The 22302-nt window shown below is 39.9% G+C and overlaps 2 protein-coding genes across 3 annotated transcripts; both read left to right on the top strand.

Moving 5' to 3' along the window:
* The first annotated feature begins 336 nt into the window (after positions 1-336).
* LOC307135057 (E3 ubiquitin/ISG15 ligase TRIM25-like) lies at positions 337-5591 on the top strand. Its single transcript, XM_079831212.1, has 6 exons — positions 337-1004; positions 2522-2617; positions 2730-2963; positions 3058-3217; positions 4626-4670; positions 4966-5591. Exons 1-6 carry the CDS (start codon positions 435-437, stop codon positions 5121-5123), a joined length of 1263 nt encoding a protein of 420 aa, XP_079687338.1. The 5' UTR covers positions 337-434; the 3' UTR covers positions 5124-5591.
* Positions 5592-6749: 1158 nt separating this feature from the next.
* Positions 6750-16798, top strand: LOC307135058 (E3 ubiquitin-protein ligase TRIM16-like). 2 transcript variants are annotated; one of them, XM_079831213.1, is made up of 6 exons: positions 6750-7412; positions 11574-11669; positions 11937-12170; positions 12249-12408; positions 12495-12542; positions 16332-16798. In XM_079831213.1, the coding sequence occupies exons 1-6, from the start codon at positions 6834-6836 to the stop codon at positions 16379-16381; spliced, it is 1167 nt and encodes a 388-aa protein (XP_079687339.1). In that variant the 5' UTR covers positions 6750-6833; the 3' UTR covers positions 16382-16798. The 2 variants fall into 2 exon arrangements, 1 of the variants encoding a protein (XP_079687339.1); XR_013817628.1 differs by having other exon boundaries at positions 6767-7412; positions 12299-12408; positions 16332-16746.
* The last annotated feature ends 5504 nt before the right edge of the window (positions 16799-22302 follow it).

Below are 22302 nucleotides of genomic sequence, written 5' to 3'. Positions count from 1 at the left end.
TGTGAGACCAGGTTGCAACAACAAAAGCAGTTTTTTGTCACATGTCACAATATAACCTGTTGTGCAAAATATAATACACTTTCTTGATAGGCAACTGGCTATAAAATCATTTGCGACTACTAAATATTTCTCACAAGGGCATGTAAAATTACAAAAGTATAAATATCTCGGATCCAAAATTACTGGCAAACTTTTGCAGGTATGGAGACTTTTTTGTACCTTTACTGATTGCTTCTAGCTTTGCAGTATTAGTTTCACTTTAAACATACAAACATGTTAACTTTCCAGTTCCCTGAAACCAGTTCCTTCCCACTTTTTTTTTCTTGAAAATGTCTAATGTGTACAGAATGAGGAAACTGTTCAACTCCTAATCTGAAAGAACTTGCAGTATACATTATTGTTGAGCTGTTTCTGTCTGAGTTCATATCAGTGAAATGGCAGAAGCCAATATTTCAGTGGGACAGGACCAGTTCATCTGCCCAGTGTGTCTGGATCTACTGAAGAATCCAGTGACCATTCCGTGTGGACACAGTTACTGTATGAGCTGTATTACCGGCTGCTGGAATCAGGATGATCAGAAGGGAGTTTACAGCTGCCCTCAGTGCAGACAGACCTTCTCTCCAAGACCTGCTTTGGGTAAGAATGTGGTGTTTGCTGAATTGGTGGAGAAACTGAAGAAGACTAAACTACAAGCTGCTGGATCTGGAGATGTGGAGTGTGACGTCTGCACTGGAAGAAAACACAAAGCCGTCAAGTCCTGTCTGGTGTGTCTGGAATCTTACTGTCAAACTCATTTTGAACGTCATGAAGAATTTCGCTCAGGAAAGCCACACAAAGTGATCGATGCCACTGGACGACTCGAGCAGATGATCTGTCCACAACATGGCAAACAACTGGAAATCTACTGCCGCACTGACCAGCGCTGCATATGTTACCTGTGTACAATGGATGAGCACAAAAACCACGACACTGTAACAGCTACAGCAGAGAGGACAGAGAAACAGGTAAAAACAATAATTACTGACCTGGAATACATAATTGGTTATTGTTGATAAAAATGTTATTTTATTTGTATTATACAGTAAATTAGCATGTAATAAGTTAAATCTGCCTCACTCTTTTTTTTGGGAATAAAAATAATATTTGTGAGCCAAGAAGAGGCACGCTTTTTTTGTTGGCAGTAACGAAAGGAGGAGGAGAGTGGACTAAAGCTATGGGGCAGGGTCCTGATGACGTGATGAAATGGCCCATGAATATTAATAAAGTTATCCACAAAAACATGATTGTTTAATTTTAGGATAAATAAATCTATGAAATATTCATTTCAGATAGCTTAATATAATTTAATGTAGCTTTTACATTAGTCAAGTCATTTTGTTTTTACTTTCTACATACATAAAGTCCTAGGTAAAATATTTGGCCTAAAATATTTTTCACCCTAAATAATTTTCAGATCCACTGGATATTTATATTTGTAATCCCTATAATGACTGGATAAATAATTATAATAAATCACAATAATTTTGTATGTAATTGAATCTGTGCATACCCCTGGTTTTGTTAAGCATGTTCTTGACATTATTAATAATAAATATTCTTAAGGAAGAAGTCTATTATGGCCCAGCATTTATTTGTGCTTTAAATTACATGTATATTGCATGGCGTTTATGGATCTGTTTTGTATTGCTTTACTCCTGTGTGTTCGTGGATCTAAAGCATGTTGCAGGATGTGCTACAGTTTTCACTCAATATGTGTTTCATTTGTGATTCAACTATAAATGCGAACTTTCTGGATACACATCATTATCAGACAGCGTTAAAGTTACATTTAGCAAATTACATCTGATTAAACCTGGATCATTTCATGTTTTGCACTCAGCTGTTACCATGTCACTGTTTAGAGTGGGTTCTGTTCATATCTAAAAATCGGTGCATCTATGAACATCTATTGGGAATTATGAATCTCTAGTGTTCCACTAACCAGACAAGACTCTGGTCGAAAGGACATCAGTGCTTTTTTTTTTTTTTTTTCACCAAATTACCACTGGAAGAAATTGCGTTCCAAACTGACCTTAAAATTATACAGCATCTTGATCAAGTCTTGACTAACATTTGACATCAAATTGATATCAAGGTGCCCAACCGGAGTATCTCAAAGAAAAAGATCACAACAGTTTATATAGAATATAGGTGCATTGGCAAAGGGAACATTATTCAATTCATAATTTTTCTCCAAAAAAATTGGTTCAATATGTGCAATTCAGCAAACTCCCCCATTATTGAGCAAACGCAAATTATTCAGCTTGTTGCCGAGATAAATATATATTATGTTATGTATAGTTATGAGTTTCAAAATATTCAGACAGCCGTCTAGTCCATCTGCATACATTATGTCAACCCATCCATTACAGTGTGTGGAGTATATCTTTATTGAGTGGATAAAAGAAAGAAATCCTTTTCATTTATTAAAAAATTACTGATTTCATTCAGATGAAGATTTCTGTTGTTTCTTTGTCAACAGAAACATCTGGACCAAACACTAAGAAACTTCCATCAGAGAATCTGTCAGAGAGTGCAAGATCTTCAGGAACTGAGAGATGTTGTGAAGTCTTATAAGGTGAGTTGGATACTGATAGAACAGTTGAATTTGAGAAGTTGAGACTCTACTCCGATCAGTGAGGATCCCATTTCATTTCAAATCTCACTGAAACGTTTATGTGTCCTGACAGCGCTCTGCACGGAAAGCAGTGGATGACAGTGAGAGGAACTTCACTGAACTGATCCGCTCCATTGAGAGAAGCCGCTCTGAGATGACACAGCTGATTAGAGATCAGGAAAAAGCTGCTGTGAGTCGAGCTGAAGGAATCTTGAAACAACTGGAGCAGGAGATTGATGACCTGAGGAGGAGAAACACTGAGCTGGAGCAGCTTTCACACACAGACGATCACATTCATTTCCTGCTGGTAACAGAGTCTGAGAAATTCATAGGACAGTTATTATACGTCTCTTTATCTGTCTTTTTTTTTAAATGTTGTTTGTTTTGTATGGTTTCTGTAGAGTGTCGAGTCTTGCTCTGTTCCTCTCAAAACTACTGTTGTGCCCAGAATCACTGCCAGTTCTCACCTCTTATATGATGATGTGGGAAAATCTGTCCTTCTTCTAAAAAATTATCTGGAGGATTACTGCAAAGAAGAGATAAAAAAGACATCTTATAGAGGTAAAGTAATGGAGATATTCAAAATTAGAGATGCATCATCTAACATGCAATATTTGTAAAAGGAATGTTTGGAAATTTAAAATTGATGTTTCCTACAGCAGCACTATATACACATTGATCAGGCATAACATTATGACCACTGACAGATGAAGTAACACTGATTATCTCTTCATCACGGCACCTGTTAGTGGGTGGGATATAATAGGCTGCAAGTGAACATTGTGTCATCAAAGTTGATGTGTAAGAAGCAGGAAAAATGGACAAGGGCCAAATTGTGATGGCTAGACGACTGGGTCAGATCATCTCCAAAACTGCAGCTCTTGTGGGGTGTTCCCGGTCTGTAGTGGTCAGTATCTATCAAAAGTGGTCCAAGGAAGGAACAGTGGTGAACCGGCGACATGGTCATGGGCAGCCGAGGCTCAATGATGCACGTGGGGAGCGAAGGTTGGCCCGTGTGGTCTGATCAAACAGACGAGCTACTGTAGCTCAAATTGCTCAAGAAGTTAATGCTGGTTCTGATAGAAAGGTGTCAGAATAGTGCATCGCAGTTTGTTGCGTATGGGGCTGCATAGCCGCAGACCAGTCAGGATACCCATGCTGACCCCTGTCCACCGCAGAAAGTGCCAACAGTGGGCATGTGAGCATCAGAACTGGACCACAGAGAAATGGAAGACGGTGGCCTGGTCTGATGAATCACATTTTCTTTTACATCACGCTGATGGCTGGGTGCGTGTGCGTCGCTTACCTGGGGAACACATGGCACCAGGATGCACAACGGGAAGAAGGCAAGTCGACGGAGGCAGTGTGGCATGTTCTGCTGGGTAACTTTGGGTCCTGCCATCCATGTGGATGTTACTTTGACACGTACCACCTACCTAAGCATTGTTGCAGACCATGTACACCCCTTCATGGAAACGGTATTCCCTGGTGGCTGTGGCCTCTCTCAGCAGGATAATGTGCCCTGCCACAAAGCAGGAATGGTTTGAGGAGCACAACAACGAGTTGTGTTTAATTGGCCTCCAAATTCCTCATATCTCAATCCAATCGAGCATCTGTGGGATGTGCTGAACAAACAAGTCCAATCCATGGAGGCCCCACCTCACAATTTACAGGACTTAAAGGATCTGCTGCTAACATCTTGGTGCCAGATAACACAGCACACCTTCAGGGGTCTAGTGGAGTCCATGCCTCGACGGGTCAGGGCTGTTTTGGCAGTAAAAGAGGAACCAACACAATATTAGGAATAATGTTATGCCTGATCGGTGTATAGTAAACCATTTTTTACTATTTAAACGTTTTTGTGAAACATCTTATGAATACAATACTTTTGCACATTACTTTATCTGTGAGCTTTATCAGTTTTCTGTTTACATAAAAATAATACTTCAAATGCTGTTGGTTTTCATAGTGGCACACATTGAGATCATTTCCACTTCTAACGAGCACATGCAATGTAAGTCAATAAAATGCACATACAATTATCTTTGATTCCTCCATTATACTCTAACAACTTTTTTTTTTAAATGTATCAAGGAATTATTCAAATCCTACACTTGCATATATAGATGTACAATATTCTGAACTAACTGGTAGACAAACTCTCTCTCAGTTAGGAGTATCTAAAACTGTTTGTTTTCCTCATTGTCACTGTTTCTAGCTAATAACGATTGAAATATGCCAGTGGTTGTTTTCAAAGATTTTATTACTGCTTGACTGTTTGACATTAATATCATTGCTTTCATTTACAGCACCACCACCCAGTCCCTACCAAATGCCAAGATCCCCGACCAGTCCCTTAACAATGCCAGGGTTACAGTCCATGTCCAACCAAATGCCAAAGTCAAAGCCGAGATCCTTTACAGTGCCAGGAATACTGCCGAATTCAAAGTATTGGAACTTGAACTGAATACTAAACCATGAGTCACAGGCCAGACTCTCCACAGCTCAGATCAGCGCTGAATTCTGCTCAATTATGATTTTTGACATATGATTTTCTTTTGTTTGAATAAATAAAAAGAACATTTACTGGACATTATTTCTTACAAATATTCTTGATATAACCCTATTATTCTTTGGAATTCTGCAATCTATACACACCATTAGTGTGTGTGTGTATGTTAGAGGAAATGTATTTACCATTTCTTGATTCTTTATTATTTTTAAAATATTAATTCAATTATATAATGCTTTATCTGTAATGTATGTATCTAAAGATTTGATAGTGGGACAGTTTATTAAAACAGTATTTTAATTATTTTTAGTGTATAAATGGTGTTTTTTATTATTTTGGAATTATTGATCAATCTAATTGTCTTTATGTTTAAAGAAATTATTAAAGTTACTGAAGTGCAAATAAAGTTTGATTACTGTGGATAACAAAGACTTGGTATTTACTTCCTCCAGCAATCTGTTCTTTATAAAGTGTCCAGTTATCCATTGTTTTATTTAGTGATAAACCACTGCTAACCATTCAGTCTATAAGTGAACTTTCTGTATGATGCAAATGATCACAAATCAATTCACACATGTTGCAAAGCCATTTGACATAATAATACATTTTATTAATAATGCGCTTTTCTAATACCCAAAGCGCTACAAACAGTAGAAAATAAATCAAGTAACATAAAGAATTAGAGAAATGATACAGTACAAATAAACAATATATTAAATAAAATAAACATTACAATATAACTAATCAATACAATAAGATACAAATCCTATTAATCTATGTAGGCGATTTTAAAAAGATGGGTTTTAGCAACTTCTTAAAACTGGCTAATATGGACATTTAAGAATCTTCTATAAATGTGCCTTAGAAAAAAACTATTCTGGTGGGTATCTTGAGACAAAACAAAAGCACTGACATATTTTAACTCTTTCCCCGCCATTGATGTAAATGTATGTAATTTGTGAGAACACGCTTCCCCACCATTGCACAGCTTTCTGTGTTTTCAGTGTTATGGGGTAGGGGGCGCTATGACACATCTTCTGAAAAAGTACTGCATTTCCTGATCAAAATACATGGGAAGATTTGTCTGCATGGGTACTGTTTAAACACACATTTACCTGACAAATATAAATAGTAAAATCACAAACCAGACTTTTAATTTTTCTTCCACTCCAGATAGGGGTGATTCAGGTTATTATATTTTTATTTTTTATTTTATTCTCTTATGAATATTTTAATTCCATTTCTGTGTAAAGAACTTTGAATTGCCACTGTGTAAGAAATGTGCTATCTTGCCTTGGTGAAATTGGTATATTCATCATCGTCAGACATAGCCCTAATCATTAAAGTGTTACACAGCAGTATTTTACTGTTTTTCTAGCATCTACCTGCAGGAACTAACTTTCTGAAGCTGACCAACCAAACATTGACATTGACAAGTCTTTAAACTTTTAAACTATAATTTTACACTTTTACTTTTTATACACAAAACCAGTCAACTTTCCAGATTTCTGAAGACACAGTCACACCCTAAAGACAAACCAGTCTTTTTTGGACACGCCTCTAAATCACAACCAGGAAACTATTCCAACTCTTCAGCTGAAAGAACCTGCAGTGTTATTGTTGAGCTGTTGTTTGAGTCTCTCGGTCTAGGTCATATGCAGTGAAATGGCAGAAGCCAATATTTCAGTGGGACAGGACCAGTTCATCTGCCCAGTGTGTCTGGATCTACTGAAGAATCCAGTGACCATTCCGTGTGGACACAGTTACTGTATGAGCTGTATTACCGGCTGCTGGAATAAGGATGATCAGAAGGGAGTTTACAGCTGCCCTCAGTGCAGACAGACCTTCACTCCAAGACCTGCTTTAGGTAAAAACACCATTTTGGCTGAATTGGTGGAGAAACTGAAAAAGACTAAACTCCAATCTGATGTTCCTGCTGTATCTGGAGATGTGGAGTGTGACGTCTGCACTGGAAGAAAACACAAAGCCGTCAAGTCCTGTCTGGTGTGTCTGGAATCTTACTGTCAAACTCATTTTGAACGTCATGAAGAATTTCGCTCAGGAAAGCCACACAAAGTGATCGATGCCACTGGACGACTCGAGCAGATGATCTGTCCACAACATGGCAAACAACTGGAAATCTACTGCCGCACTGACAAGCGCTGCATATGTTACCTATGTACAATGGATGAGCACAAAAACCACGACAATGTAACGGCTACAACAGAGAGGACAGAGAAACAGGTATATCTAGTTAAGTTCAGTCATGAAAGTCTAGATGTCAAGGGCTGATCGGTCAGTTACATGCAATCTGCTAGCAATCGCATACTTTAAAGGGGTGATGAATTGAGAAATCAACTTTCCTTTGAGCCTTTGATACATAAAAGTTCATCGTGATATAAGAATATCCTGTACGTTTCGGAGCTGAAAACTTCCTTGTTAGTCAAAAAAAAGCTTTTATTGAGACCAGGCCTAGAAAACGCTCAATCTCAGAATATGTCGACCATTGATGTCATAGAATGCAAAAGCGTCCCCTCAAACCCGCCCACCAACTTCTGGAGCTAAACGGGTCGCGCTACAGAGCAATAAACATGCCGGTTCCAGCTCACGTGCGTAAAACATTGAGCGTTTGTTCGCTTCATTTCACCGCAGAATCGATTGTAAACAAGATACAGGTCGAGACTGGATTTGCAGACATATTGAAATTAAAACACAATGCTGTGCCTTCTATATTGGATCCGACAGGAATGGTGCAACACACTTATGTGAGTAAAACATGTTTTTTATATGTGTTAGTATTGCATTGTTAGAGATCATTTGATATCTATTGACTACATACCTTAGAACGCTGTCAGGCTGGGAAATCCTTTATTTGAGGTGTAGGACTTCAGATTCGGACTTGTAACGTTATGGGCTAGGGCTCGCAAAAACAAAGCCCAACGTCCCGGGGCTATATGTTTTTGATGGGCTACCAAAATGTATCACCGGCCTGCCGACGGGCTATCTTAAATAGTGAAATAGCATTCCATGTGTGTTTGTGTACGGTTCGCGGTTATATTCACTGATTTGATTACAAGTAATAAAAAAATTACATTCCAATCAATTGCGACTGGATGAGAGATGAATCATTGTGTTTGTTTGATAAAGATATTTTGCGAGTCCTGTGAGCATTTCTCCAGACGCTTTCAAAACAATTCCCACATGTACTGAGGGGAGCTGATGCTCATTAAATTTGCAAATCTTATCCAATCCTAGCCGTGGGCGTTTACTTCCAAGTCTTCAGTGCGGAACGCCAACCGAGCGTTTCTTCAGAGAGCCTCAAAACCAAGTCAGAAAATAGCCTATTACTTATTCATTGTGATGTTTTTGAATGTAAAAACCCCGCGAACGTCATAAGTTGACCTCAGACAACAGTATAAAAAAATTTAAAAAGCCAGTTCATGACCCGTTTAATACATGGAACAAGCTTATTGCCTTCTGCCGATTCTGGAGCCTATATTAATTAAAATTCTTCTGGTGTTTATATATCTAGGTATCCAATTATGTATTAAGAGATTTGGTAATGGGACAGCTTTTTTAAAACATTATTTTAGAGTCAATACAAGTGAGAGCTGGTTTAGTCTCCGGCAGGACAGCATCTCCAGACAAACAATCACACTCAAAACTGTCCTGTTACTAACATTACATCAACTGCATATCTTGGTTCTGTGAAACATAGAAAAACCATTGTTACTCATGTGTGGAGCAGAAACAACGCAACTTCTGTGTCCGTCCCGCTTAGTTCTCTCCAGCACTGGAAAGTTTTTATAATATTAATGTGGGTCCTAATGTGGGTCCTAAAGCTTTTGCCGGATCATAACCCTTCTTTTTCCAGTGATATTCCTCTGACCTTTTCACTTTTGTAATTCTTCAAATCTCCCTTGTAATAATTTCACTTTTGGGCCCAAACAAGGGACGCCAATTATGTAGTGATTTTATCTTCGTCCATCCAAGGACGTTAAGTAAGGTAGTTATTGGTACTCACGTCACCGCTGACGTTGTGATTTTTGGATCACACGTCATTTAAGGTGTGGTTATGAGTACATCAGATGACCACCTTCCCCCTCTCTTAGTTTGGGACACTAGGCAAGGCCTTTTATCTTGGCTCTATGAGAACACTCCAAACAGGAGGCTGTTCAATCATTTTAGATTGAATGTAAAGTGGGGAGAGTTGGTCAGCTGATTTATCTGAAAGATTGGTGAGATTTCTAACTTGTAGAGCCTTTTCTGTATTATCAGCACAAGTAAGTGTTATCTTTATTAACAAAAGATAAACAAGAATAACTAACACAACTACTAAATTAATACAATGAATGATAAAGGAATAAAGTGCATAAGATACATAAAATACATGTGATTAAGTTGAGTGTGGCTATGGAAGAGTTGCGTTATCTTATGGAAAGATAAACTGTTGTTTCTCTGAAACTAAGGTGAAGAACCTTATTATGCATTAAACAAACAACGAAAGATTATTTGTTATTAACTAGCATCAGTTAAATTACCTCTAATGTAAATTAGAAAATCATATACTGATAATATACAACAATGCCAAGGTTTCTGGAAAGAGGTTTGGTTAAGTGATATTTACGTTCCACGGGGTTGAGTAAGCAGTCCGATGGATGTGACTTCTTCCACTGGTTGTGCTGGGTGACAATGCAGTGGGAAAGGAGCTGGAATCCGTTTCAACAGTCTTGAACACGAAGATCTGTGGGATGCTGATCTCCTGGAGCACCAAAGGGTCCTAAATCTGGAACACGCAGATGAGGCCCTGAAGTAGGTGCAGAAGGTCCTTAATCTGGAACACGCAGACGAAGGAACCTCGAAGCGAAGGTTTGCTCTCCTGAGCTTAACCTTGTTGCAAATGTCTCTGTGTGTTTTCTGACTCTGTGGGTCAGGCACTCAGGACTTGGTCAATCCGCTTTGGTCTCTCTGGCATGGAGACTCGGGACGTACTGTAGTCATCTCGCTGGACTAAAACTCTGAACGTAGTGGTTGTTAATGTCTCTTTCCTCACACGTGGTCGTATCTGTTGCTGCCTCACAAGCTGTAGATTCAGATCCTTGGATCTTTTGTTGTCTCTCTGGATGAACCAGAGGCTTAGAACTTGGTGAACTGTTACAGTCTCATCCTTGCTGGTGAGACTCAGAACTTGTTGCTCTGTCACAATCTCAAGGAGAAATTCAGAACTAGGTGTGTCTGTTGAAAGGGTACCTTTATCCTTTTCCGAATAGGAGGAGATTGCAATTTGGCGCTTCTCCATTCCAGTGTTGCAATTGGCTGCTGGCACCAGAGGGGGTCCACAGTGAGACTCACCCTCCTTTCTCCTGTGGAACTCATTTGCATACTGTACACAGTTAGAAGTCTTTAAAGTGTCTTTAAAGTTTACCAATGCATTTCTCACTTTCCAAACCACCATCAGAACACCCTTGGCAATATTCTAAACAAATAGAAACCAAATATGATGGGAAAAGATTGAACTGTTCATTCATTTGTTCATTAACAGCTGATTCTGTGTAAGATGTTGCATTACAAATAGCTGTCACTGAGAATACTTATTTCTCTGAATAAGTATGAAATGGATGTGTGTAGTTTACATCAGTCTTAAGGTTTCCAAACATAGTTATGAATGGATTTAGATGAATCATTGTGGTCTTTGTTTCACCCAATACTGCTAAGGTCCTGTGGAATTTTTATGGCAGTCATAGACCAGGACACTAGAGATGTGGGTGAAGGGCAGGTACTGCATTTGGGCCAATGAGATGTCTTGTCCTTCCTGGGCTTGGTACAAGAGCTGGTCTTTTTGGCCTCTAAGAGGTGTCTGGATGTTGTCATAGCATCTTATCTGATGGCGTTGGACAGTTTGTTTGTCTCAGTCTACCAAGATCCAATCAAAATGTAGCAAACCTTTGTCCACTGTTATGGACAGAGAGTGGCCCGGCCATAAACTGGGCCCTGGAATGTGCTGTCCACTACACCCTCTTGCTCACTCTCTCTCGTCCCCCACCATGAGTGGACACCCCCCCCACTGCTGATTGGCTACAAGTGTGCTGTGCTGCGCAGTCCGATCCACTCATAAATCGCTTACTACACCTTTGAAGTTACTGAAGTGCAAATGCAGTTTGGTTATTGTGGTTAACAAAGAATAATTAATAAATCCTTTTCACTTCAGCAATCTGTTCTTTGTTAATTAGTGTAATCCAATGTTTTACTTTAACCACTGTAAAATTCAGTCCATAAGTGAACTGTCTGAACTTTTTAACTTTTTAACTTAACATAAGTAGCCAGTAAAAACATGGAATGTATAAAATAACATTTTGAAATTTCTGCTAGAACATTTCTTAGCACTGTTATTTCTTTTTTCAATAGAAACATCTAGAGAAAAAACAAAATTACTATCAGCAGAAAATCCAGCACAAAGAGAAAGAAATCCAGAAACTGAGAGAGGATGTGAAGACTCATAAGGTGAGTTTGCTACTGGTAGAATCCTGTCTTTTGGATGGTATGACAGTGCTTTGTGTGACCAGAGTGATTTCTGGCGTGTGGTCCTCTCCTGATCCCCTCCCTCTGTGGGTTTTAATCACTCATCTACTGTCCTCTCAAAACAAAGCTCAGAAATATACATTAAAAAAAGTAAACCTTTCATAATCAATTGAGACTCTCTTCCGATCAGTGAGGATTCTAGTGCACTTCCAGTCTCAGGGAAGCTCACTGTGTAATGTGTCCTGACAGCGCTCTGCACAGAAAGCAGTGGAGGACAGTGAGAGGAACTTTACTGAACTGATCCGCTCCATTGAGAGAAGCCGCTCTGAGATGACACAGCTGATTAGAGATCAGGAAAAAGCTGCTGTGAGTCGAGCTGAAGGAATCTTGAAACAGCTGGAGAAGGCGATTGATGACCTGAGGAGGAGAAACACTGAGCTGGAGCAGCTTTTACACACGGACGATGACATCCATTTCCTGCAGGTAACAAAGCTTGAGAAAAACAGGATAGTGTGCCTTGATTTGTCTTTATTTTAATATTTTGTTGTTTTTTGTCTGTAGAGTTTCCATGGAGGCATTGTCTTTCCATTCTTTTCTCTTTCGGACTTCAGAACTACTGCCAGTCCTCCCCTCTTTGATGAAGTAGTAAAATCTGTCTCTCTGCTAAACGAGAAACTCAAGGATTTCTGCAAAAAGGAGACAGAAAAGATATCTTATAGAGGTAAAGTTTGATATTAAAACATTTGTAAAACATTATACTATTTATATGAGCATCATACTCATACATTTTTGGTTTGGTTTTCACAGTACAAAACAATGCAACCATTCCCATTTCTGAAGACAAAGTGGAACAATGTAAGTGTTACCAATACAGTACACACACAAACAAAGAGATGCCCGGCATTGAGCAGTATAGAATTAGTGGTTTTTAATTCCGGCCCAGGTTCTTTCTGTTTTATTTAATATACTTTACTAATAACTATACTAATATATATGCAACATTTGGATACAGTGCCCTCCACTAATATTGGCACCCTTGGTAAATATGAGCATAGGTGACTGAGAAAATAAATCTGCATTGTTTATCCTTTTGATCTTTTATTCCAAAAAATGTACACTGTCAATCATGACCAGAATTAAAGCTACAATATGTAACTTTTCAGTCCACTAGAGGTTGCCTGTTCAAAACAAAGGCGTAGTTTGATGACGCTACGTTTGAGCGCAGAATCTTGGGACATGTGGTCTTCACCTCAGAGCCGGTGGAAAAGAGTCAGGATAGGACTCGGGCAGAAATCATGTTCATGGATGCGATTATTAACATTACTGTAGTATGAAGCAGAGCAGGACCGAGTGTTGTGGAGCTGAGCAAGGCCACAGGAGCGATTGAAGAGCGGGACTGTTATAATGGCATAGTCGCCGGCGGGACTTTTATTATGACACGGTCGCGCCACTTCCGCTTTTCCAGTCATGAGTATGAGGTATAGACAGTAAAAGAAATGGACACAGCAACCCCATAGGCTTCGACAGGGAAAAGATAAGTCAATTAGAAGCACTCACTTCCTGATGGCTGAGCGTACTGCGCAGCCTCAGACTGAGCTTAAAGGGGTGGTAAACCACGATTTCACTTTTCTAACTTTAGCTAGCGTGTAATGTTGCTGCTTGAGCATAAACAACATCTGCAAAGTTACAACGTTCAAAGTTTAAAGCAAAGGGAGATATTTGGTTTTAAAGAAATCATTTTTTAAGAACTACTGCAAACGGCCAGCAGGCGACTACAGACATTCCTCCAGGGTTGGTGACATCAACAGGCTCAATATTTACATAAACCCCTCCTCCGAGAATATTAAATAAGGGGAGGGTGAGGCCATTTTGTATCTCGGCGCTGTTGTGGTATAGTTAGGCTGGAGTGTTGTTGCCGCGATGCCGAGGAAACGCTGTTATTTTCATCCGGATTGCAGGTCTGGGGTACTTGCTTTGTTCAGCCTTCCTTGGGACAGGGGTGCGTTGCAGAGCGTTTAACATACAACATGTTATATGCACATGTGTATGAGACAGAAGAGAACAGGCGCGTGCGGGGCTCCAGCAGCACATCTCACGGAGGAAAACTTGCACAATCTTCGCGAGTTCAATGCCGGATTTGAACAACGTCAGCTGCGTGAGACAAACGCGGCCAGTGTGTGAATGCACGACGCGCGCTGGGCTCCCTCCCGCAGTACTTTTCACAGAGGAAAACTTCCACAATGTTCGCGAGTTCAATGCCGGATATGCACAACGGTTTGTCCTGAAAGCTGGATTTACAAACAGAAGCTGTTTACGGGCCACAACCTGTAAGTCTGATTTATTTTTCATCGATGTGTTTTCCTGTAATAGGTTGTAGCAAGGAAGTAAACAGATGACAACGCTATTCTGCAAACCAGTCTGTTAAATGCTCATTCATACTTAACGTTATCCGACGAACACCTAACGTTACAAACACTAACGTTAAAATCTCAACAGCGAACTTGGCATTAGTGTAAATGATTCTTTGATTAGAGCTTTTATGTATTATTTATCTACAGGCTTGCTAAACATGGTTCTGTGTGTGATTTGGCTAACTTACTAGTAAAGCCAGTGCTTAGTGTTCGTTTTGGGTTAATAGTTCTTGCGACAGATATTTGGCTATAATCGTTCTAAAAATACAAAAGTAACAGTGCCATTCAGTAGCGATCACTATAGATCTGCAGTCTTTACTCTTGAGGAATGAACAGGTTGAACTGGTTCTCCTCGATCATCTTCACTAAAATGTTCTAAGTCTGATTAGGGCTCAGATTAGTATGTTTTTATTGACGCAATGGTTTCTAATACTGACCAAAGCACAGCCTCCAGGTAAGGGGCGTGGCGTTTCCGACAAACGTGCACTGCGGTTAGCGAATCACAACACACTGGAACAGCTAACCAATCTGAGCCCACTGCGTATTTTTGAGGGACTGGCTTCATACAACCCGGAAAGCATCAGACCGTTTTACAAGGAGGGACAGAGCAGTGTAGAATAAAGGTCAAATGTATGAAAAATAATGCAATTTTTTTTTTAAACGAAGCATGAACACATGTTACAGTGCACCCCACAAACACAATCAAGCCTTCAAAAGAATGTGTTTTACCACCCCTTTAACGACGTAGATGTGACGTGAGCAACCTGTCTGACAGTTGTAAGTCTTCTAGTAGTTGTGCAAAGTGAAATCTGAATCACGTTGTTGAAATATTTTTTCCCATTGCAGCTCTGTTTATCATATTAGATATATCTGAGTGTGTTGAAAAGGAAGTTATGACGTTCACTCGACGGCTGCTATGACACTTCACACTGCAGTGAGAGTAAAGTGTTTCTGCAGAATAAAACCGGACACCGAGGGTAATGCAGATATGACGCAATTGACAGGCGACTCCCTCAAACGCATAGCTCACACGTCCCGTTTCCTTGGTTAAAATAGCAATTTCTCACGATTTACAAATAGTTGGAAACATTTGGGATATTGTAAGTACTCAACTGAACAAAATATATAACACTGGCTAGTGGTTTTTGGATATTTTACTGAAATGTTTTACATAGTTGACCTTTAAAGACTAAACCAATTCACCTTGGTGACCGCATAATCGTTTATACCTATTTTTATTAGCCATTTCACCCAATTCCTGTATTTATAATATTATGAATGAAATGTGCGTTATTTGGAAGAAAGTTGTGGTGTTACTGACTCTAATTCCATTCCATTAGAGTATTGCTCTATACAGTGGATCCCCCGTACTTTTTTCCCTGTTTGCACCAAACACATCTGGTGGGTTTTGCTCACTCTCTCTCTCCTCCCCCATCATGAGTGGACACTACTGCTGATTGGCTGTGTTGTGCTGCCTGGTCTGATCCACTATTCAACAGTGTTTCTCAAATATCTCTTACTGCACCTTTAAAGTTACTGAAGTGCAAAGTTGCTCATATTTACCAAGGGTGCCAATAATAGTAGAGGGCACTTTACAACTGTCGGTGTCACGTCACAAACAAGGAAACTGGTACGAGGACTCAAGTGCAGGGAAAAGGTATTTATTTACAAAAAGGAACATAAACACAAAACAAAACCCACAATGGGGCAAAATAAAATCCAAATAACAAATAGAACTTAAACATACCAAAAGGGGAAAATCACAGGAAACCAGAAGACATAGACAAGACACCGATGTCACAAAGACTGAACACACAAAAGGAACTTATAAAGGGCAAGGAATAAGGAGGGAACAGGTGGGAGAAATCAAACACTAATCAGATAACAAGGGGGAGGGATCAGACAGAGACACAAGCAATTAGCCCAAAATAACAAAACACCACATGTGCTCATTGAGACAGGACAGACATGTGACAGTCGGTTTGCCAACTAGTGGCAGGTGTGATCGTCAGCAGTGAAAAGGCGGCTAATCCAAAATGTTCAGTGCAGTGGGTCCCAGGTCCAGGATTGAAAACCACTGTAAAGCTTAAGAGCAATATTATAAGCAAACTAATATGCACACGTCATGGGCTGGTTTTCCATAACAACGTTTGCATCTTTAATTACTGTTTGACTGAATATTTGATAGTTTGACATTAATGAGTCATTATTGTAAATGGGTTTTCCTCCACAGTGCCAATGAAGTTTAAAATGCCGGAGTTTAAGTTCTCAAAACAAAAATGAATGGACCAGACCCTCCGCATCAAATTGACGGCTCAGACCCTTTACAGTGCACACAAATACCGTATTTAAAAAACATTTAGCAACACTTCTGATTACAGTTCTCAAAGAGAGCCTTGAGATTTTTTTCCCACGTTCTTCATTGTCAAATAACTTTTGAAACCCAATGAAAAACATCTCAGGTTAAGACTGTAACCATGGCTCCTTGAGTAAAGACCTGTACACACCGGGACGAATATCGTACGCGCTTATCGCCAGCGTTTGTCGAGACGGTTTTCGAGTGAACGTGCAAATTCAGTAGATGGCGCTGCCGGTACACAAGGTGATGCTGCGCCACTTTACGCTTCTGACACTCGCTTGCCCCACAGAAGAAGAAGAAGAAGAAGAAGAAGAAGAAGAAGAAGAAGAAGAAGAAGAAGAAGAAGAAGAAGAAGAAGAAGAAGAAGAAGAAGAAGAAGAAGAAGAAGAAGAAGAAGAAGAAGAATAGAGACAGTATTTATGTGCTTGCAAAAACCATTCACACACTTTTTTCTAACTGGCAAGCAGCATTAGCAGATCATCTTCTTTGTGTATGTACTTCTTCTTCATCGTATCAATGTGTGCTCGGCAAGACCGTTTTGTGCTTCAGTGCCACCAAGTCATGTTTTACTGTAACTTCAGCAGCTCCAGGCACGTGAACAAAAGCGCCGATCTCATTGGTCGGCCAGTTTTTAACGCGACGCGACGCGTCAAAACAAAAACAAACCCAATGCATTTTTTTTTTAAATGACGCTTTTACGCCTGCCGTTTTGCATGTCGGTGTGCACACTCACATTGCCGCTCTTTGTTTAGTCATGAGGCGTTAAACGTCGGCGATAAACGCACGTGAAAACTGTCCCGGTGTGAACAGGCCTTAAGGGTAACAAGACACTGCGTCTTGTAGTTATGCTATGGGAAACACCATCAGTGTGACCGGTGTCTGAAACTCCTGTGTACACACAACAATATCATTGGCCGACGACAGTCCACAACGTCAGCACTGTAATGTACACCATGACAACTGTTGCTAACTTTGCTTTTTGCTGGACAGTTTTTACCCTGAGTTTTTCAAATCCTGGTAATACTGTAATACTAACTGTCTGGAATTGTATCATGGACCGGATAAGGCTCCAACCTTCTATACTGTTGGCCTTACGAAAAGGGGGCATCAGGTTGCATAAGAGGCCCACCCCAAGGAGATACCAGGAAGCTATCTTACTTAAAGACCCCAGAGCCCTGGGGAATGCAGCTCAACCCTCTTTACTCACTCATCTAAGACCTATTAGCCTGCACCTAATCACATCAATCTTAGCCAAAGTCAGTGACAAATAACAAGGAGGGATGCCCTGTGATGCCTTGTTGCCCTACAATACATTGCCTCTGCCTTGAGGAGAATATTCGAAGGGGATAGGGGCCCTTCTTCATAATCCAACTCTCGTTGGAGTGGGCGTCTCTATATTTTAGCTCACCTTACTCAAACCTGAGTTGAATATATCCCACCAATGGAGAACAAATTTGGCCACCACAATACTTGGCTAGCTCAAATTGCTCTATCCTAAGAGGTATTCTAGCAGTTACCACAAACCTGCTTCTACTTTACCAGATGGTTCCTTATTAAATTGGCCTACCTAAGTTGGTTGGGGAAGGAATGTAGCAGCTATGCCTTCAAGCCCTGTGCCAGATCTTTTCAGAAGGCGGATCGTAAAAAACAATGGAAACACGCTATTCACATAAAGAGTCCAGATGTAAGCACTTGCTACAACCTCCTGTAGCCCACACACACCCTTATTCGGGTGGAGGAGAAGGAGCCTAGTAGGCTATGGCCTCCCTCTGGCCCTGTCTTAGGTTTTAGGTGGAGATTTAGGTTGATGCAGGATGTACTTCCTGAAAGCTGCCAACTGCTTCCTCTCCTCCCTAAACTTCTCAACCACCGTCTCTACAGATGTGCCAAAAAGTTCAGAGGATGAGACCAGTGCATCAAGGAGAAAGCTTTTCTCTTTCTCCTCAATGTCTTCTAAGTTCAGCCACAATTGCCTATCCGTTGCCACCATCACCACCAGAGGTCGCATATCAGCAAACGCTTCAGGAGAGAGTACCTGCCCCTGAGCTAAATCTTTAACCAGATCTTTCTGGCATGCTTGCAACATGGCCATCATGTGTAAGGAGCCTCCATCCTGATATGCTGCCACACACGTCCTGCAGTTCAAGTGCGAGGTGGTCTGTAATGGCTTAGACGGCAGGTTCGGAGCCTTTATAGAGGATGATTCACCCTGAGAGAGATAGCCCGCAAGAGTCTCTTCAACAGGAGGCATCCTCACATATCCTTGCTCGCGCAATCGCTCCACATTCGAATAATCTGAATGCTGAAATGGATAGATGTGAGCTGAATTTAGCTTCTTCCATGACTTCTCCACCTCAGCATGAAGTTCAGGACCAAACGGAAGGCTTATCGGAGTGGAATGATATGGTCTGACAAGAATTGCTTTTTGAGTCTGCCACAAGTGACGTCCTGTCTTTCGCACCCCCAAATCTGCTCCACAAATCCAATCTAGTCGTAAAGCAGGCCATCACATCCAACAGCTCCTCGTATCCGCAAGGCTGAGAGGCCTTACCACAAGCGATATTCTTGTCCACCTCAGCCACATCCGCCTCATTCTGGCTAGGTGGTGCCAGCGGCATGCTATATGTTGGATACGAAGGCTCAAGGTTCAACATCCTGATCCAACAGATTGCCAAGCCAGCAAACGCTTGTCCCACATTCCTTGAAAATAGGGCCAACGTGAACAGAGGTTACTTATTGCGAATCTCACAATGGGCTCATTCAGCTCCCTCGAGAACTGAACATGCATGCTACTCATCCAAACACATAATGCACAGATTCGTCAGGGACAAAGGCACACACTTCCTGAAACACTTGTTTGAGTGCTTCTCCATAACAATTGCCTTCAACACGTGATAACACAAACAAATGTCCCCTGAAGACAAAAAAGCTGATGACACACATCGCAGGCGCCCTTCTTATTCTCATGGGCACTCCGGTGATGACATCATGGACTGTTTTTGGCTAATGAAATTACCATGTGTACACATGTGCTTTAGACACTGTCATGCTGATGGCGTTCGCCGGAGCATCATTTCAAGACGCAGCGTTGAGTTCTACTTCGAAAGGGAACCACATTAACTTGATTATGTCTGGCTGATTGATCGCCGAAAAATGACACAGTCTCACTCCTTTTCATCACATATTGACGCTTGGTCAGGACCCCTCGGCGTCATGATTTTAATGCACAGGGTACCCCTTTAGCGTAGTTTTCCGACGCACAGGGTACTCCATTTGATTTAATTTGTTTGCCCAATGCGTCAAATCAAGACGCATTTAATTCTTTGCATTTGTAAAAGTAGACATGATTTTATGAATATTTATATTTTGGAGCATCTAACCCCACTCCTACCCTAAACCTACCCATTTCTCAACAATTTAAAACACGTAACAGGCAAATAAAAGTACAGTCACAGGTATTTATTGCAAAAACTGCCCAAAAACAGTATAAAAGTATTAACTCATGTTACATTCCAAGTCTTCTGAAGTCACACGTTAACTTTATGTGAAGAACAGAGGTGATCTTAATGTTTTAATCGCTGAAATGAAGATCCAACCTGCCGCTCCGTGAACACATACACTCCACTCAGTCATATCTCATTCTAATGATACACCTGACTCTTTAGCATGACGAGATCAGTCACGACAAATACGAGAGCCAATGGCATTTTACAATCGAAGCTGACATAATGACGCAATTGGTCATGAGACATACGAGACATAGGAGAGCCAATGGCATTTTACAATCAAAGCTGACGTAATGACGCAATTGGCCATGAGACATACGAGAACCAATGCTGTCAAAGCTGACGTAACGTTTCTTCGGGCTGCAATTTTTGAAATGTGTTTATGATATTCGGTGGATGGATTCAACGCTGACCACTTTTGGGGATTTTCTTCACACAAATCAATCGTTTGGCCTCGGAACACTTGGAATATTTGTACTTTTTTAAATAAATTGTGGCTGCAGTCGTATCTGCCTGTTATATCCTGTTTTTTATAATACACAAATGGGTAGGTTTAGGGATGGGGTTGGGTTAAGTGTTCAAAAGGCATCTGAATAGCATAAATAAAAAAAGAAAATAAATGTAAATAAAATTATGCTGGCTGATTAAATTGTGAATCACACTCCACGTCATAATGGCAAAATGATAACCCAATATAAGTTTCATAATGACGGTAACCATGCCCAACGCGTCTGCATAGGGACACTCTGTGCGATAAAAAGTGACGTCGAAGGGAACTGACCAAGCGTCAATATGTGACAAATAGGAGTGACACTGTGTTGCAACATAATTGCTTTGTTTTTGGCTAAAGATTGAAAAAGATGTTTTGGATACCCTGAAATAACATTCTGCCTTTTAGCAAAAGAGCCCCTTTCTATTGTGTGTTTGATTTTATACCTGTATGTATTGACTCTAAATTAGACTTTCTTTAAACCAATGATAATATGTACCTTTTTTGGTTTAATAATCATGAATTCAGACAGGGATGCTCAATCTCCACTTATCTATGCAGGTTCTTAACTTTACAGCTTTCTTATAAGATACATTACTTTACTTTTACTTTAGGAGCCCCTAAAGGGACATGGCGAAGGAAAAAAAAATGTGATGGAGAAAGAAATATCTGCGAAAGTTTCTCAGGGGAAAGCAAAGGTTTTGCGAGCGAACACAAAGTTTCTTGGGGGAACGCACAGATTTTGCACGTTTTTTCGAAGAAACGCAAAACATTTATGAGAGAATGCAAAAGCATTGACTTTTTTTCCCACCCATCTCATAATTTTTTCCACCACGATATCCCTTTATGGGCTCCGTACTTAACATATAAAACTTTTGATTTTAATGTTCACGTTTATGTTAACTAATGTAGTTAACTGATGTAAACAAATGTTAAGTTACCAATATTGCAATATTTAGTTTCAATTTTTTTTTTTTTTTTTTTTGGTTCAGTTACAGGAATTATTAGGAAGTCGCATTAATTACTCTGATTGTATATTCCAAAATACAAAATACCAGTAACATCAACAAAAAAAAAAACTTCTGGAAGAATGCTCACCAAGGCTGCATTTATGATCAAAAAATGATGTAAGACATTGTAAAACTAAATTAAAATAATTGTTTTCTGTTTTAATATTTTAAAATGTAATTTACTCCTGTGATGGCAAAGAAGCAGCCACACCGTGCCACGTCATACATTTTTTCAAGATTTTTTGCTGAATAGAAAGTTAAAAAAACAGCATTTGAAACAGAAATTGTTAGGCTACATTATAAATGTCTTTACTGTCACTTTTGATCCATTTAATGCAAATTTATTTAATAAAATTGTGAATTTCTTTCAAAATAATAATAATAAAAAATCTTACTTTTGAATGGTAGTATAGTTCTGTAAATTATATATCCACTATTGACATGGAACTACTTTCATGTTATTTATTCAGTTTATCCTGCACCACTGTATTTCTTGTTCTGAAAATAAAATAAGATATTTCAAAAAACGTCTCAGTGTTTGTTGTTGTTTCTACTGAATTCACTGGGCCTGATAGAGATATTCCTTAATCAGCCACAGATCATCACTTCACAAGTTTAATGCTTCCCCTGATTTAAGATTGCTAGTGTTGGGCCCACCCCATACCACCCATTTGGATACGCCACCTCAGGATGGTTTGTGCTGACTACAGTGTTACATTTTGTAGCACACAATGCAGTAAATTACTAGCCATTTAATAATATAAATTAGGTTACTACACTGTAAAATCCAACAGTTGTTCTTACTAAGACTTTTTTAGTAAACTTTACTTAATGTCCAA

The sequence above is a fragment of the Gobio gobio genome, assembly GCF_949357685.1.
Source record: "Gobio gobio genome assembly, chromosome: 12".
Lineage (NCBI taxonomy): Eukaryota > Metazoa > Chordata > Actinopteri > Cypriniformes > Gobionidae > Gobio > Gobio gobio.
The sequence above is the reverse complement of the archived record's forward strand: the minus strand, read 5'-3'. Positions and strand labels throughout refer to the sequence as shown.